The sequence below is a fragment of the Narcine bancroftii genome, chromosome 10 (genome assembly GCF_036971445.1).
Source record: "Narcine bancroftii isolate sNarBan1 chromosome 10, sNarBan1.hap1, whole genome shotgun sequence".
Classification (NCBI taxonomy): Eukaryota; Metazoa; Chordata; class Chondrichthyes; order Torpediniformes; family Narcinidae; genus Narcine; species Narcine bancroftii.
This window is the reverse complement of record NC_091478.1, coordinates 47,960,678-47,978,661: the sequence shown is the minus strand read 5'-3', so window position 1 is coordinate 47,978,661 and position 17,984 is coordinate 47,960,678. Positions and strand designations below refer to the sequence as shown.

Below are 17,984 nucleotides of genomic sequence, written 5' to 3'. Positions count from 1 at the left end.
CATTTTTTTACTACAACTCTACCCTTCTCTTATTCTTCATGTCACATATTTTCCAACTTTTTATATTTAAAACCCCTTAAACTTTAATGTATGTCTCTCTGCTGTTAATTTGTCAGCTCCTGATTTGTAAATTCTCATGCACTTGAGTGCTTCACTCACATGAGACCACATCCGGAACTGCCAGACCACATGGAGGCTCCTTCACAGACTCTCCATGAAGAGGGTGACTGCTTACCTTAACCTAAATTTGCCAGTTATCCTCTGGATGAACCCTGCAGTCCGACAGTCTCTGTCCACGGTCTCGCCGAGATATTGGACTCATGGTTGTCTCGCCAAATGTGGAGGATCCTCTATCCAGGTTCTGTTCACTCTCCTGAGGAATGAAGGACTCAGGCTTTTCTTCATCCAATTCCATTTGTTCGTAACACAGGACTATGGGAGGTCTCTCACCTCTGTGGATGATTCAGAAACTCTCTGAACATGTATTAACATCGGTTTGCATACCCTGCCGCCATCTGACCTGACCAAAGAAACAGTCTTCTCCCATGTGACACAATGCATTGTGCTACACCAGTGGTTCTCAACCTTTTTCTTTCCACTCACAAGCCAATTTAAGTATTCCCTATGCCATAAGTGCTCAGTGATTAGTAAGGGATTGCTTTAGGTGGGATGTGGGTGGAAAGGGAGGGTTGAGAATCACTGCTCTAGACCCAACTGTTACTTTAATATTTTGCTTGAGAAAAATTGTCATTGGCCCATTTCTTTTGCAGTTCTGAAACCATGCACATAACGAGTCACTGAGGTACGGTTAAAATAGTGGTTTTCAAACCTTTTCTTTCCACCCACACAATTGTCATCATTTCAGTGGGAACCTTGCCCCTGACTCTGGCTGCAGGTTTTTTTGATTGGAGTAACTAATTTTGTTAGTTTCCATCTTAAATTTCCACGTTTTGTAATTTCCAGTTGGTTTCTCTGAGCTTGTAGCTAATCATTAACAGCACTGAAACCACATTCTCCTAAATAAGACGATGAAAGAATTTTCAATAGTTCCCTTGCTAAAATAGTCGAGTTTGGGTAATTCTTTTCGATCTCGTTAGATGGCCACATCATGGTTTCTTTCACTTTGAACAGAGTTTTCACAGATTCATCATGTTGCAACTCAGATAACTCCTCTTGGTATTGCACTGGATCTTCAGATAAGTTCACCAGCAATGGCTGAGTTAACATAACATAACATAACAATTACAGCACGGAAACAGGCCATTAGGCCCTTCTAGTCCGCACCGAACCAAACACCCCTTTCTAGTCCCACCTCCCTGCACAATGCCCATAACCCTCCATCTTCTTCTCATCCATATACCTGTCCAACCTTTTCTTAAATAATACAATTGACTCCGCCGCCACTATTTCTCCCGGAAGATCATTCCACACGGCTACCACTCTCTGAGTAAAGAAGTTCCCCCTCATGTTACCTCTAAACCTCTGCTCCTTAATTCTTAACTCATGTCCTCTTGTTTTAATCTTTCCTCCTCTTAATGGAAATAGTCTATCCACATCCACTCTGTCTATCCCTTTCATAATCTTAAATACTTCTATCAAATCCCCTCTTAACCTTCTATGCTCCAAAGAATAAAGACCTAATCTGTCCAATCTCTCCCTATACTCTAGATGCTTAAACCCAGGTAACATTCTGGTAAACCTTCTCTGCACTCTCTCCACTCTGTTTATATCCTTCCTATAATTAGGCGACCAGAACTGCACACAGAACTCCAAATTAGGCCGCACCAACGTCTTATACAATCTCAACATCACCTCCCAACTCCTATATTCCATGCAATGATTGATAAAGGCCAGCATACTAAAAGCCTTCTTCACCACCCTATTCACGTGAGTTTCTACCTTCAGGGAACCAAGAGGGAGAATACATTGCCTTTAAATCACAAAATCTATCATTGAAGTCGGTAGGTGATCAACATTTTCAAATGGTCAACAATGACTTTGGTTGCAGCATTAGCTACCTCACACTTTTTCAACCAATAGAATTGATGAAATTTATGCAGAAATATTCTTTTGGCATAATTCTAGAAGTGTCATGAATCCAAAGACCTTTGTTTTTGCATCACATTTGCTACTTGGAGTTGCTTGTTCAATGTACTTAGTTTCTCAAAAATGTCCTTCAAGTAACTCACATGAGTTTTGCCATCTCTTGTTATAAAGAGTTTAATTTCAGATTTGTTACTGAGAAGATCAAACAGTTCCATAAACCTTTTGAAGCAGTTTCCCTTTGGCAACCAGTGTGAAGCAATAATCTCACATGTTCTGCATTTTTATTGACACAAAACTGCTTAAACAGACGTTCACATTTGGCATTAGCTTTGATGGCATTGATACACTTTTTAATTTTTTTAATTTTTCACACTATTAACTGAAATACACACAAACATTTCCCTCTTGAATATACACAGTGCCATTTTCTCCCCTTTTCCCTCCTCCCTTCCCTTCCTCCTTCCCACCCCCCTCCCTACCCACTAAACGTTCAACATATACAATACAATAAACCCATTAAACAATGTCATCACACAATGAAAATAAACAAGAAAATTGTGTCATCTACTTTTACACACTGGGTCAGTTCATTTCGTCTTCTCATTCCGTCATTTTAGGGGGTGGAGGTCCACGGTAGGCCCTCTCAGTTGTGTTCCATGTACAGTTCCCAAATTTGTTCGAATATTGTGATATTATTTCTTAAATTATATATTATTTCTTCCAATGGAATACATTTATTCATTTCTATGTACCATTGCTGTACTCTCAGGCTCTCTTCTGATTTCCAGGTTGACATTATAAATTTTTTTGCTACAGCTAATGCTATCATAATAAATCTTTTTTGTGCTTCATCCTGTTTGAGGCCTAGTTCTTTGCTTCTTATATTACTTAGAAGAAAGATCTGTTTTTTTTTTGATATGTTGCTTTTTGTGATTTTATTTAATACCTGATTTAGATCTTCCCAAAACTTTCCCACTTTCTTAGATGATGGCATTGATAAACTTGATCACAGAATGCAGTATCTTGTGTAGAACAGGGGAAACTTTCTTGGCAACGATGTTTTCTTGGTGGATAACACAATGCACAACCAATATGATTGGGTTTTCATCCTTCATTATCCTGTTTTTTTTACCCATCATTGCTGGTGCACCATCTGCATCACAAGATACAATGTTTCCTTTTGGTATTTCATTTTCATCCAAGTAATTTTTGAGCTTGCTGTAGATATCAACTGCAATCATGGTTGTTTCTAATGAGTCGCAAAACAACATCTCTTCTTGAAACTCTTCCTGATTAATATATCTCATGTATGCCAATAACAGAGCCTCACTGTGCTGTACAGTAGCTTCATCCAATTGTATTGAGAACTTTGTGATTTCAACATCTCAATCAGCTGTTTTTCAATATCTTGACCCATGTCATCTATTCTGTGGCAGACAGTACTATTACTCAATGGCATTGCATCTTTGTCATCCTTTTGCGGAACTGTTTTAAGAAACAATGATATTGCGGGTTTAATCAGTTCCTTCCCAATCGTACGATTCTTCCCATGTTTTGCTATCAGAAGAGAAATTTCATAGGGTACAATTCAGGCCTGTAGTTTACGCAGCAAATAATGAAGTGATTTTTTTGATCTACTTTCAAACTTCTCTTTCAGTGATTTTAAAATATTCCAATTTCGAATTGACATGAAATGAGCTTCAAGACAGCCTGCTTTTATTGATTTATTTGTCAAAGTCTGTTGGCATTAGAGGGAAAAAAGTGCACATTCATCGTGTTCAGCAGGAATAAACCCAAACTTCAAGAACTCCATTGAATATTGACGAACCTTTTGCTTGCTTGGACTGCTCACTTTGAATTTAAAACAGTGTGAGCTCCCTAAAACAGATTAATTAATAGTTTATTATGTCTTAGAATTGAAAAATATAATAAAAGTAATGATCGAACCAAATGATTCCACCACCCCACCACCCCCAACCAAAAAAACACTAGCCCAGCTTCTGACACTTTTTCTCGCAAACTGAATCAAAACTGCACTCACCTCGTCCTTACTTTCTGGGGTCCCTATTTTTTTCTGATTTTGGTGTTACCCCCTCAGGCTGGTGCCTAGGGCGTACCCCCCATCCCCCCTCCCCTCCCCATCAAATTGCTAGTGCACCAAGATACATACAGATAAAGGTCTCACTCACGACTGAACTGAAAAAGTAAAGGGATATGAATTTTGAGATAATTTGGAATGGATGATAATAAGACCTATCAGAAAAAAATATAATTATAATGTTAACCAAGGATAACAAGAATTAAAATTAGAGAAACAACAGAGAAACATTGGAAGAGCAAAAACATATTTTATGAAATATCAAAAGAACAGGGAGGAGTCACATGATGGAGTAGTGGCCGGTAGGGGAACTCCAGCCCTCTCCAGAAAAGTTAAAAAAAGATAGAGAAAAAGCATAGGCACAAACTTAAAAACCAAAACAAAGTGAAAGTAAAAGTGTGAAGAAAATGGCAGCGAAGAAAGAAAAACCAAAAACAATGGGAAGAAAAGAAGAAGAAAGACGTCGGAAGAAGAAGGTGAAGGCCTTACCTGTCCGAAGAGGCCCGCCGCGGAGAGAGAGGCCCGCTCCCACAGGTCAGTGGAGGTCCTGGGCTCGGGACTACAAAAATGGCTCGCAGAGCCGAGTAAAAGTGCGCAACCGCGACTCATCGCGCATGCGCGATGCGCATGAAAAAAAACACACTGACGGGAGGGGGGAACAGCTGCGGAGTTGATCTCCACAGCTGAGAGAGACACCTGCAGCACAGCAGCAGGTGCAGAACACAGACAATAACGACAACAAGAAAGAAGAGGGTAAAAAGAAAACAAGGAAACAACAGATGGTCAACCCAGAGGAAGAAGAAGAAGAAGAACAGAAAGAAGTGGAAGAAGAAGAGAAAAGCAAGACAATGGATGTAGCTTTTTTTAAAGAATATTTGGAATCAGTGAAAGAATGGCAATTACAAGAATTTGATGAGATAAAAAGAAGAATTAAGAATGCAGAAGAAAGAATGAATAAAATGGAAGTGGCCATATCAGAATTGGCAAAAAGAGTGGAAAATATGGAAAAACGAGAAACATTTGTAGATATGGAAGTAAAAGACTTAAAAGAGAAATTAGAAGAATCTAATAAAAAAGCTAAAGAAGCACAGGAGCTGTTAGCTCAGAAGATAGATATAATAGAAAACTATAATAGAAGAAATAATATAAAGATAGTGGGCCTTAAGGAAGATGAAGAAGGCAAGAATATGAGAGAATTTATAAAAGATTGGATCCCCAGGGTCCTGGGAAGACCAGAATTATAGGAAGAAATGGAAATAGAGAGGGCACATAGAACTTTAGCCCCGAAACCACAACCGCAGCAAAAACCAAGATCCATTTTAGTAAAATTCTTAAGATATACAACAAGAGAAAATATATTGGAGAAAGCAATGAAGAAAGTAAGAGAGGACAAAAAGCCACTGGAATATAAAGGTCAAAAAATTTTTTTCTATCCAGACATAAGTTTTGACTCCTGAAGAAGAGGAAGGAGTTCAATACAGCGAAAACGATCTTATGGAAAAAAGGTTATAAATTTATGTTAAGGAACCCAGCGGTACTTAAAATAATTATTCCAGGGCAACAAAACAGACTATTCTCGGATCCAGAGGAAGCAAGGAAATTTGCAGAACAACTACAAAACAAGCAGAGAGATGAAGACATGTAATAAGAGTAAAAATGACCATGATCTATATGTATGTGTGTAAAGGGGTATATGTGTGTATATATATAGTGTGCATACATGAATGTATCCGTATTTAGAGGAAAATATATAGAGTATAGACAAGAATTAATAAGGGAGGGAAATGGAATAGAGGGAATAAGGAGGGAATTAAAAGAGTGACCTTTGTTACATATGAAAATTGAAATCTTTTCTGGGGGGGCTGGGTGGGGAGGAGTTACAGTCACTGCAAAATCAGCTGATGTTTGCGAGTGAATTCGCAAATCCAAATGGAGAGGGGAGATGTGGTTGTCCGACAAGGGATAAAGGACAACTCAGGAGGGGGAGGGGAGAATGGGGTTAAAGAAGTTTTAAATAGGAGAATAGGGAAAATGTTTGATGTTTTAGAAATGTTGTCTTATAAAATGTTCAAAACAAGAAAGCAGAAATGGATAAGAAGAAAAGGTAATGATGGAGAAACGGAAAGGGAAGATAAACAAAGTATAAAATGGCCACGCTGAACTATATGACTTTAAATATTAACGGAATACATAACCAAATTAAAAGGAAGAAACTGCTAAATTTACTGAAAAAAAGAAAAAATTGATATAGCATTTGTGCAAGAAACACATTTAACTGAATTGGAGCACAAGAAATTAAAGAGAGATTGGGTAGGACACGTAACAGCAGCGTCGTATAATTCAAAAGCAAGAGGAGTAGCTATATTAATTAGTAAAAATGTGCCAATTAAAAAAGAAGAGGAAATAATAGATCCAGCAGGGAGATATGTAATGATAAAAAGTCAGATATATTCGGAGTTTTGGAATCTACTCAATGTATATTCATCTAACGAAGAAGATCAAAAGTTTATGCAAGATATTTTTTTGAAGCTAGCAGATACGCAAGGGAACATATTAATAGGAGGGGATTTCAACCTGAATTTGGATTCAAATATGGACAAAACTGGGAAAAAAATTAACAGAAAGAACAAAGTAACCAAATTTATAATTAAATCGATGGAAGAAATGCAACTTTTGGATATATGGAGGAAACAACACCCAAAGGAAAAGGAATATTCATATTACTCGGCTAGACATAAAACATACTCAAGAATAGACCTATTTTTGTTATCAGCTCGTATGCAAGATAGAGTAAGAAAAACAGAATATAAAGCTAGAATATTATCGGACCATTCACCCTTAATATTGACAATAAAGTTAGAGGACATCCCTCCAAGAATGTATAGATGGAGATTAAACTCCATGTTACGCAAAAGGCAGGATTTTAGAGAATTCATTGAAAGACAAATTAAAATGTATTTTGAAGTAAACACAGAATCAGTGAAAGATAAGTTTATACTATGGGATGCAATGAAAGCGTTCATTAGAGGGCAAATAATAAGTTATGTAACCAAGATGAAGAAGGACTATAATCAGGAAACAGAGCAGTTGGAAAGGGAAATAGTAAATATAGAAAAAGAATTAGCAATGAAGGAAGATACAACTAAAAGAAGAGAATTGGCAGATAAAAAAATAAAATATGAAACACTACAAACATATAGGGTGGAGAAGAATATAATGAAGACAAAACAGAAATATTATGAACTAGGGGAAAAAACGCACAAAATTCTAGCATGGCAGCTTAAGACAGAACAAGCTAAGAAAATGGTATTGGAATCAAGGAAAAAAGACAAACAAATCACATATAATCCAAAGGAGATCAAGGAAAACTTTAGAGAATTCTATGAACAATTATACCAAACTGAAAACGAAGGGAAAGAAGGGAAAATAGATGAATTTCTAACTAAAATTGAAATACCAAAACTACAAATAGAGGAACAAAATAAATTAACAGAACCATTTGGAATAGTAGAAATACAAGAGATAATAAAAAAATTACCAAATAATAAAACACCAGGAGAGGATGGATTCTCAATAGAATTCTATAAAACATTTAAAGATTTATTAATTCCTCCCCTCCTGGAAGTAATCAACCAGATTGATAAAACACAAAGCTTACCAGATTCATGTAAAACAGCAATAATTACAATAATACTAAAGCAAGGGAAAGATCCACTCGCACCAGCGTCATATAGACCAATATCTTTACTTAACACAGATTATAAGATAATAGCTAAACTATTAGCAAACAGATTAGCAGAGTATGTACCGAAAATGGTAAATCTAGACCAAACTGGATTTATTCAAAAAAGATGCACAACAGACAATATTTGTAAATTTATTAACTTAATTCATGCAGTAGAAGGGAGTAAAGCGCCAACAGTAGCAGTTGCTTTAGACGCAGAGAAGGCCTTTGACAGAGTAGAATGGAATTATTTATTCAAAGTATTGCAAAAATTCAGTTTAATTGGATTAAAGCATTATATAAGGGACCATTGGCGAAAGTGACAGTAAATGGATATATATCAAAGCAATTTAACTTAAGCATGTCAACACGGCAGGGATGCCCACTATCACCTTTATTGTTCACGTTAGCTATAGAACCACTAGCAGAATTGATAAGAACAGAAAATAATATAAAAGGGATAAAAATAAAAGAAAAGGAATATAAAATCAGTTTATTTGCGGATGATGTTATAGTATACTTAACAGAACCAGAACTATCAATAAAAGAATTATATAAGAAATTGAAGGAATATGGAGAAGTGTCGGGTTACAAGATCAACGTAAATAAAAGTGAAGCAATGCCTATGAATAATGCAGATTTCTCAAAATTTAAGAAGGAATCACCATTTAGATGGCAAATGCAAGCAATAAGATACCTAGGTATACAAATAAATAAAAATCTCGGCCAACTATATAAATTCAATTATTATCCACTAATGAAAAAATTACAGGACAATTTAGAGCATTGGAAAGATTTACCACTAACACTAATAGGAAGGATAAACTGTATTAAAATGAACATTTTTCCAAGGATATTATACCTATTTCAGGCATTGCCTATACAACTGACAGAGAAATTCTTCAAGGAGTTAAAGAAAATAATAAGGAAATTTTTATGGAAAGGTGGGAAACTGAGGATAGCACTAGATAAATTAACAGAATGGTATAAACAAGGAGGCTTACAACTGCCAAACTTTAAAAATTATTATAGAGCCACACAATTAAGGTACCTATCAGATTTTTATCAAACAAGGGAAAAGCTAGATTGGACTAGATTAGAATTAAATAAAATAGGGGAAAAGATACCTGAACACATATTATATAAATGGGATGAAAAATTGGTACAACATAGAAGTTCTCCAGTATTACATCATCTACTCAATATTTGGAAGAAGATTCATGTTGAAAGAAATAAAGCAAATTATCAATTACCAAAACTAATATTGACGCAAAACAAGTTACTCCCTTTTACAATAGATAACCTTTCCTTTAGAGAATGGGAGAAAAAAGGGATTAAAAGAATAGAAAATTGTTTTTCAGGAAATAGATTATTATCCTTTGAACAAATGAAAGATAAATACAATATAACTCAAGATACAGCGCTGGCATATTACCAATTGAGATCCTACTTGAAGGATAAATTAGGAAGCAGTTTGAGTTTGCCAGAGGGAAGTAACTTTGAATATGTGATTACAGATACAATGATAATCAAAAGATTTATATCAAATATGTATATTAAACTGCAAGAAAAGGAGAATGAGGAAGCAAATGGTAAAACTAAACAAAAATGGGAACAAGATTTAAATATAAAGATAAAAAAGGAAACATGGGAGAAGTTATGTTCTGGAACGATGAGAAATACAATAAATACGAGGTTATGTATGATACAATATAACTGGATACACAGGCTATACATTACACCTCAAAAGTTAAATAAATGGGACCCAACAGTATCTGATAGATGTTTTCGATGTAAAAAAGAAATGGGAACAACAATTCATGCAATCTGGACATGTGAGAAAGTATAAAAATTTTGGGAAGATCTAAACCAAATATTAAATAAAATTACAGAAAACAATATACCAAAGAATCCAGAGATCTTCCTCCTAAGTAACATAAAAAGCAAAGAATTTGGAATTGATTTGGATGATGCACAAAAAAGATTTGTTAAGTTAGCTCTAGCCGTAGCAAAAAAATGTATTATGTCAACCTGGAAATCGGAAGATAATTTGAAAATACAACAATGGTATATAGAAATGAACAAATGTATTCCATTAGAAAAAATAACATATAGTTTAAGAAATAATATTGAAATATTTGAACAAATATAGGAGCCTTACATGAAACACAATAGCGAAAACCTACCGGGGACATTCACTACCTAAATTAACGAAAGGAGAAAGAAATGAAAAGAATTGACTCAGTGGAATTTCTTGTTTATTTTTATTGAATGACAACATTGTTTGACTGGTTTAATGTATCCTAGATTTTGTATTTTAAATGGACGGGAGGGGGGAGAAAATGGCACTGTATATATTTGAAATGGAAAAAGTATGTATCATGGTTAATGTGGTTTATGGTGTGAAAAATAAAAAATTAAAAAAAAAATATATATATCAAAAGAACAAAAGGAGAGTCGGAGAAGGAGGCCGCGCTTTGGAGCTCGGGCAATTTTCGGAGGAGGAGGAGCTTGGAGAGTGTAAAGGGGTTAATAAAAGGAGGGTAAGAATAAGGAGTGGCCAACGAGGAGAAGCCCAGTGAGTGAGTGGCCTAGTGAAGGAGTGGGGCTTCGAGGCTTTGGCTCAGGAGGCTTCGGCGAGCAGAGGCTGAGGACGAGCATATCGAGACTAAGGTAAGACGGTCACATATCATATATATCTTTTTTTCTCTTGTAAGGTGAGGAGGAGAGAGATGGGATGAGTGTGAGAGCAGTTTGCTTCTCTCAGTGTCAGATGTGGGAGGTCCTGGAGTCTTCTAGCCTCCTGGACATCCACTTCTGCACTCAGAGTGCTGAGCTGCAGCGTCTCAGGGACCGAGTCAGGGAATTGGAGCTGCTCTGGTCAGGAAGAGTGAGGCCATCATTGATAGGAGTTATAGTCAGGTGGTCTCACCAGGGCCACAGGAGAGTCAGTGGGTTTCGGTTTGGAGGGGGAAAGGGAAGGATCAGGTTCAAGAGAGGGTCTCTATGCCTGTAGTCCTCAGCAATCAGTTCTCCTTCTTGAGTACGGTTGGGGGACAGTCAGGCTGGGGAAGACAGCGGTGGCTGTAGCCTCTGTAGCCCAGAACGGAAGGGAAAGGAGGAGGAGAGTGATAGTTATAGGGGATTCAATAGTTAAGAGGACAGATGGGGAATTCTGCAGATACGACAAAGGAAACTGGATGGTGGTTTGCCTCACTGGTGCCAGGGTCCATCCGGATGTAACTACGAGTCTCCGAGAAATCCTGAAAGGGGAGCGTAATGAGCTAGGGGGTCATGGTACATGTTGGTACCAATGACATTGGGAGGAAGGAGGAAGTAATCCTAAAAAATGAATATGGGAGTTAAGTAGGGAGCTCAGAAGAAAGACAATAAAGGTAGTGATCTCTGTATTACTTCCTGTGCCACGTGATAGTGAGGGCAAGAATAGTATCAGGTGGAGGATGAATGTGTGGCTAAAGGGGTGGGGTAAGGGGCAGGGATTCGAGTTCTTGGATCACTGGGACCTATTTTGGGCGAGGTGGGACCTGTACTGAACGGATGGGTTACATCTGAATCCCAGAAGGACCAGGATCCTGGTGGGGGCATTTGCCAGGACTACCAAGGGGGCTTTAAATTAGTATGGTTGGGGGAAGGGGTCCATGTAAGGGAGGATTGCAGAGAGAGGTTTTGTTGGTGAAGAGAAATGGCTTATAGACAAAATTTGGAGGTGGAACAGCAGTTGTTCAAAGAAGAAAGGGATAGATGATATGATGGGGAGGGATGATGGTAACAAATAATAGTGTGGATAGAGAGGGGGATAGGCAGAAGGTAAGATCCGGGAAATCTCTGAAATGCATTTACTTCAACGCAAGGAGTGTTGAAAGGAAGTGGACAAGCTGAAGGTATGGATAGACACTTGGCAGTATGACGTGGTGACGATTAGTGAGACATGGTTGCAGAAGAGATGTGACTGGCAGCTAAATATTCTGGGATTTCGCTGCTTTAGGTGTGATAGAATTGGAGGGGTAAGGGGAGGGGGTGTGGCATTGCTTGTCAGGGAAGATATAGCAGTGCTGAGGCGGGATAAATTGGAGGGCTTGTCAAGGGAGGCAGTGTGGGTGGAATTAAAAAATAGAAAAGTGAGGTTATAATTATAGGGATGTATTATAGACCACCTAGTGGGGAGTGAAAGATAGAGGAGCAAATTTGCAAGGAAATAGCTGATATGTGCAATTAGCACAAGGGGATTTTAATTTTCCTAATATAAATTGGGAGACATAGACAGTGAGAGGGCTGGATGGTTTAGAATTTGTAAAATGTGTGCAGGATTGCTTTGTGCAGCAATACCTTGAGGTACTCACTTGAGAGGGAGCAGTATTAGATCTACCGTTGGGAAATGAAATAGGGCAGGTGACAGAGGTGTGTGTTGGGGAGTTCTTCAGATTCAGTGATCATGATACCATTAGTTTCAACTTAATTATGGAAAGGGATAGGTCTGGTCCAATGATGAAGGTCTTTGAGTGGGGGAAAGCCAGATTTGAAGGGATTTGCAGGGAATAGTTTGGGCTGATTTTTTTTTTTCTGGGAAGAAGGTAGAGGAAAATTGGAGAGCATTTAAAGGTGAGATTTTGAGGGTGCAGAATCTTTATGTTCCTGTTAGGATAAAAGGCAGGGACAAATGTTCAAGGGAGCTGTGTGAGGGGAAAGTTATGTTTGACAAATCCTGTTGAATATTTTGAAGAAATGACTAGAAAGGTTGATGAAGATAGAGCAGTAGATGTGGTCTATTTGGATTTCAGTAAGGCTTTCGATAGGATTCTGCCTGAAAGGTTGGTGAGGAAGGTTCAGGCAGATAGACAGATGGGTTCAACAGTGGTGCGAAGATAGGCACCAGAGAGACATAGTGGACAACTGTCTGTCAGGATGGAGGCCGGTGACGAGTGGTGTGCCTCAGGGATCGGTGCTGGGTCCTTTGTTGTTCGTCATTTACATTAATGATTTGGGTGATGGGGTGGTAAATTGGGTGAGTAAATATGCGGACAATATAAAAATAGAGGTATTTGTGGATAGTGAGGAGGGTTTTCGTGGACTGCAGAAGGATTTGGACTGCTTGGAAGAGTGGGCTGAAAGGTGGCAGATGGAGTTTAATATCAGTAAGTGAGAGGTGCTTCATTTTGGGAAAAATATCCAAAATAGGATGTATGTAGTGAAGGAGAGGGCATTGAGGAATGCAAAAGAATAGAGGGATGTTGGAATAACGGTTCAGTGTTCCTTGAAGGTGGATTCCCATGTAGATAACTTGGTGAAGAAGGCTTTTGGTATGCTGGCCTTTATAAATTATAGCAGAGAATATCGGAGCTGGGAGTTGATGTTGAGACTGTTTAAAGAATTGGTGAGGCCACGTTTGGAATATTGTGTGCAGTTCTGGTCTCCAAATTATAGGAACGATGTAAATTAGGTAGAGAGGGTGCAGAGATTTACTAAAATGTTGCCTGGATTGCAGAATCTTGAATACGGAGAAATAATGCATAGATTGGGACTTTATTCATTGGACTTTAGAAGGTTGAGAGGGAATTTGATAGAGGTATTTAAAATTATGAAAGGAATAGATAGAGTAGATGTGAATAGGCTCTTTCCCCTGAGGGTAGGGGAGATAGGAACAAGGGGTCATAAGTTAAGGGTTAGGGGGCAAAACTTTAGAAGTAACATAAGAGGAAGCTTCTTCACTCAGAGAGTGTTGGCTGAGTAGAATGACTTTCCGGAAGAGGTAGTTGCGGCAGTGCCAATTCTGTCATTTAAAAGGAGGCCTTTGGAAGACTACACAAAAGAGTCTGGAAAAACAACCAACTGAAAAACCTCACAAAGATAAGCGTATACAGAGCCTTTGTCATACCCACACTCCTGTTTGGCTCCGAATCATGGGTCCTCTACCGGCATCACCTACGGCTCCTAGAACGCTTCCACCAGCGTTGTCTCCGCTCCATCCTCAACATTCATTGGAGCGCTTTCATCCCTAACGTCGAAGTACTCGAGATGGCAGAGGTCGACAGCATCGAGTCCACGCTGCTGAAGATCCAGCTGCGCTGGGTGGGTCATGTCTCCAGAATGGAGGACCATCGCCTTCCCAAGATCGTGTTATATGGCGAGCTCTCCACTGGCCACCGTGACAGAGGTGCACCAAAGAAAAGGTACAAGGACTGCCTAAAGAAATCTCTTGGTGCCTGCCACATTGACCACCGCCAGTGGGCTGATATCGCCTCAAACCGTGCATGTTGGCGCCTCACAGTTTGGCGGGCAGAGCCCACCTCACTGACAAAAGGCAAAGGAGGAAAAATCCAACACCCAACCCTAACCAACCAATTTTCCCCTGCAACCGCTGCAACCGTGTCTGCCTGTCCCGCATCGGACTTGTCAGCCACAAACGAGCCTGCAGCTGACGTGGACATTTACCCCCTCCATAAATCTTCGTCCGCGAAGCCAAGCCAAAGAAAGAAAAGAAGAAGAAGATGAGTACATGGATGATAGGGGGTTAGAGGGTTATGGGCAAGGGAGTGGGTGGATGGAACTAGTGGAGTTTCACATGAATCGGTGCCAACTAGAAGGGCCGATATGGCCTGTTTCCGTACTGTAATTGTCATGTGGTTATTTGATTTGGACTGACAGGGTTGCCAAGTCACATCCTTCACACCAACGTAACGAGTTTACTTTTTCAAACTAACTTTTTAATTATTTCCCAAAATATTCCCAAGTCCCACTAAAATATTTCCATGCCCCAGTGACGGGGCGAACGGCCCACCTTGAGAATCTATGTGCTAGATGAAAGATGAAGCTGCTCATGGCTGTTATACAAGAAGGTCTGCAGATGCTGGGGTCGAGTGCAGTACATAAATGTACTAGAGAAACACACATCATCCACAGGATGAAAAGGGTAAAATGTACACCAGACGGAGAGCCCAGGCCCGAACCTTTAGTTACCCTTTACTTCCAATGCAGCGTGTCCTGCTGTGTTTCTCCAGCATCTTTGTGTTTCAGTGCTTGTGACTGTTGGGTATTTATCTTCAAGATCTTCTGGGCATGAGTGAACTAGTAAGGAAAGGTGGCCTCATCTTAATTACCTGAGGTGACACCTCACTGAACTGTCATCGGTTTGACACCCCCCCCAACAATCCTCCTCCTCCCCCCACAGAGAGGTAAAGAGATGGAGGGGGAGCTTTTACATTAGGATTATTGTAATCTCTCAGCCTTGATTATTCCACTGAACAGGTAATTCTAAAAGTTCCTCATTACGTTTTCTGTACATTTACCGTTCTGTTCTCGTAGAGGCAATGGTTCAGTCAAGAGCTGCGGAGGTTCAGTGAGTGATTGCATTCAGCCCAATGATGGGTTTCTGGAATAAAAGTGGGAAATGGTGCAAATATTCAGCGGGTGCGAGGGAAACAACATATTTGATTCCGTTGCCTGCTTTGACATGATAACCTTTTTAAACTTCCCAGCGATTTCTACTTTTGTTTTAGATTTTCAGCAACTGCAATTTCAAATAAAAGGAATTGCCTGTGTATTTTGGCGCTGATGAGTATAGTCTGCTCCTTTGCTAATACAACGTCGCATGGGCTAAGAAGTGGTGCACGAAGTGCAAGGTGACAGGATGCAAGGGGCGGAGGTGAATGTTGCAAAGGACTGAGAGCCGGCTGGTGATTAGCAGGCAGTTGTCCCGGTCACGCGAGGCGGGACCTATCAGGCGGAGAGCCGGCCGGTAATTGACAGGTATCCCGGAGCGGAACCTATCAGGAGGAATTCGACCGGTGATTGGCAGGTTTCAAAGAGCGGAACCTATCAGACGAAGAGTTGAGCGATGATTGGCAAGCGGTTGCCCGGTCTCGCGGGGCGGGACCGGCGAGGCAGAAGGCGGCTGGTGATTGGCTGTTAGACTCGGGCCGTCGCGAGAGTGAGGAGATGCGCGCGCGTTAGCAGTCAGCGCCATTTTGAGCAGAGTATACGACGCCATAGTCTTTGTGTGCAATCGGCAGAAGGCTGGAGTCCGAACAGGAACAAGAGCAGCGCGGCACCATGGCGCAGGAAGAGGGTAAATGGAGCAGAAGGTGGCGCGGCACGAGTCCCGGGCCCAGACACGCATGAGGGACCTCGGCCCGTCTCGTCCTGCTGCCCGGCCGCGTGTAAGGTGGGGGGGCGGCGATGGGCGGCGGGCAAGCATCCCGCGTCTGGGCGCTCGGTGCGGCTCCGCTGGCTCCGGCCCAAGATGGTGGCCGCAACTAGGATGGGGATTGTTTCATGTTTCTCCCGCCTTGGGGAGCGGCGCCGCGACGGGGTGGGGTGGGGGTGCGGGTGGAGGCGACGTGGTCGGGAATTCTAAGGCTTCGGGGTGTTTTTACCCTTTTACCCAAAAGAATTAATTTGGCGGCCATTCGATGCGGAAAAACATCGTGGTGGTCCGGTCCTCCGGCCCGCAGCGCCCCCCCTCCGGCCCGGTCCTCCGGCCCGCTAGCGCCCCCCCCCCCCCTCCCGCCCGGTCCTCCGGCCCGCTAGCGCCCCCCTCTCCCGCCCGGTCCTCCGGCCCGCTAGCGCCCCCCTCTCCCGCCCTGTCCTCCGGCCCGCTAGCGCCCCCCTCTCCCGCCCGGTCCTCCGGCCCGCTAGCGCCCCCCCTCCCGCTCGGTCCTCCGGCCCGGTCCTCCAGCACACTCTCAAGATTGGAACTGTTGGGGGAATTCTGGTTTGATGGGTGGTTCCCGTATGAATGAGGAGGTGCATTATGCTGTCAAGCTAAATCAAACATGTGATTGTTTCACAGAAATCTTCACTACCTTGGAGCCTGCAGTTGAAGAAGGTAAGTATTGATTCATTTTATGAATTGTAATAATTTGCTTACGCAGAAAGCCAGTTGTTGTTCATTGTTTAAAAATAATTGCAGAGAAGGAGCCTGAAGTTCCCGAGAAGGAGGAGGACTATGTCGTGCGAGTACGTGGTTTGCCATGGTCGTGTACACCAGAGGAAGTGACTCGTTTTTTTTCAGGTATTATTGTACATAATCAAGTTTTAATTACAGCTTTCTGTGGGCAGTACACAAATTTAACAATTTTTTTTCTGCTTAGAGTGCGACATTCGAAATGGGGTGCGTGGTGTGCAGTTCACAACCTCTAAAGATGGCCGTCCAAGCGGTGAAGCTTATGTGCACTTGGATAATGCTGAAGACTTCAAAAAAGCTTTGGCAAAAGACAGGAAATACATGGGTCATAGATACATTGAAGGTCAGTAACAGTACTGCTGAGTTGCAGTCTAGGAATACTCTCTAGATAAGGATGGGAGACATATTAGTTAAATGTGTGTGTTTTGCTGAAGGGTATAGAGGGAGACCAAGTCATTTGGAAACCTAAAACTATGGTTAAAATTAAATTTCAAAGTTAGGCCTGTTTAGAAAATAAGGTTAACTGGTTTGAAACCTATAAAATTCTGAGATGTTGATGCATGTGGAAAGATCAAGAATTGGAATTACTTTGGGGAGTGCAAGTGATAAAGGTTAGTTGTTGGAACAATCTACTTTAGAAGGCAGTGTTGGGTAACTCCCTTTTCTGTTTGATTCCACCTCTGTTTCTATTTTGTCCTTGTTTCTATCTTAACCGTTTTCCAATCACCCACCTTTTCTTTTCTGTCTGTTTCCTCACCTCTTCCACTTTTTGTCCAATATATCATTAGCCTTTTTCTTTCTTTTCCCTCCCCCCCCCCAACCCTGTATCATATCACCCTTTCTTTGATGTGGATAAACGGGCCCTGACTGTTTTAGTGGGGTTCTTCATGATCCACTGAGTTTCTCATTGTGTCTTTGTTGCCCTCTGATTTCCCTCTGAAGTTGCTTGCATGGCATACTTTTTCTTTTTTAAATTTTTATTGAGTTTAAGGAAAACATATCAAGTAATATATACATTCCAGTACAAGAAAGAAAAAAAAATTGATGGAACTACAGTACATTGACAGTTTCTTGATCCACATAAGAAACAAGTACAGTACAATTCCGATGATCCAAACTGGACGGGTGCAGGCCTATTTTGAGTCTCTTTTAAACTGCAGCTCCTGGGTAACCCTCTTGGGACCCAGGTGCAATTA

At 40.7% G+C, this 17,984-nt stretch overlaps 1 protein-coding gene and 1 long non-coding RNA gene across 3 annotated transcripts in view; one reads left to right on the top strand and one right to left on the bottom strand.

Moving 5' to 3' along the window:
- Positions 1 to 2,544: 2,544 nt before the first annotated feature.
- On the bottom strand, positions 2,545 to 16,352 carry LOC138744539 (uncharacterized). The gene is made up of 3 exons (XR_011345617.1): positions 16,259 to 16,352; positions 15,173 to 15,255; positions 2,545 to 3,924 (listed from the first exon to the last, which is right to left on the bottom strand). It is a non-coding gene; the product is annotated as an uncharacterized lncRNA (long non-coding RNA).
- Positions 15,833 to 17,984, top strand: part of hnrnph3 (heterogeneous nuclear ribonucleoprotein H3 (2H9)) — a 16,879-nt gene continuing 14,727 nt past the window's right edge. Inside the window, exons 1-4 of one of the 2 annotated variants that reach the window (XM_069900869.1) lie at positions 15,833 to 15,951; positions 16,675 to 16,710; positions 16,795 to 16,896; positions 16,976 to 17,131. In XM_069900869.1, the coding sequence (XP_069756970.1) occupies positions 15,936 to 15,951; positions 16,675 to 16,710; positions 16,795 to 16,896; positions 16,976 to 17,131 (310 nt within the window). In that variant the 5' untranslated portion in view covers positions 15,833 to 15,935. The remainder of the gene's footprint in view (positions 15,952 to 16,674; positions 16,711 to 16,794; positions 16,897 to 16,975; positions 17,132 to 17,984) is intronic. The other variant, XM_069900868.1, reaches the window with a different exon arrangement.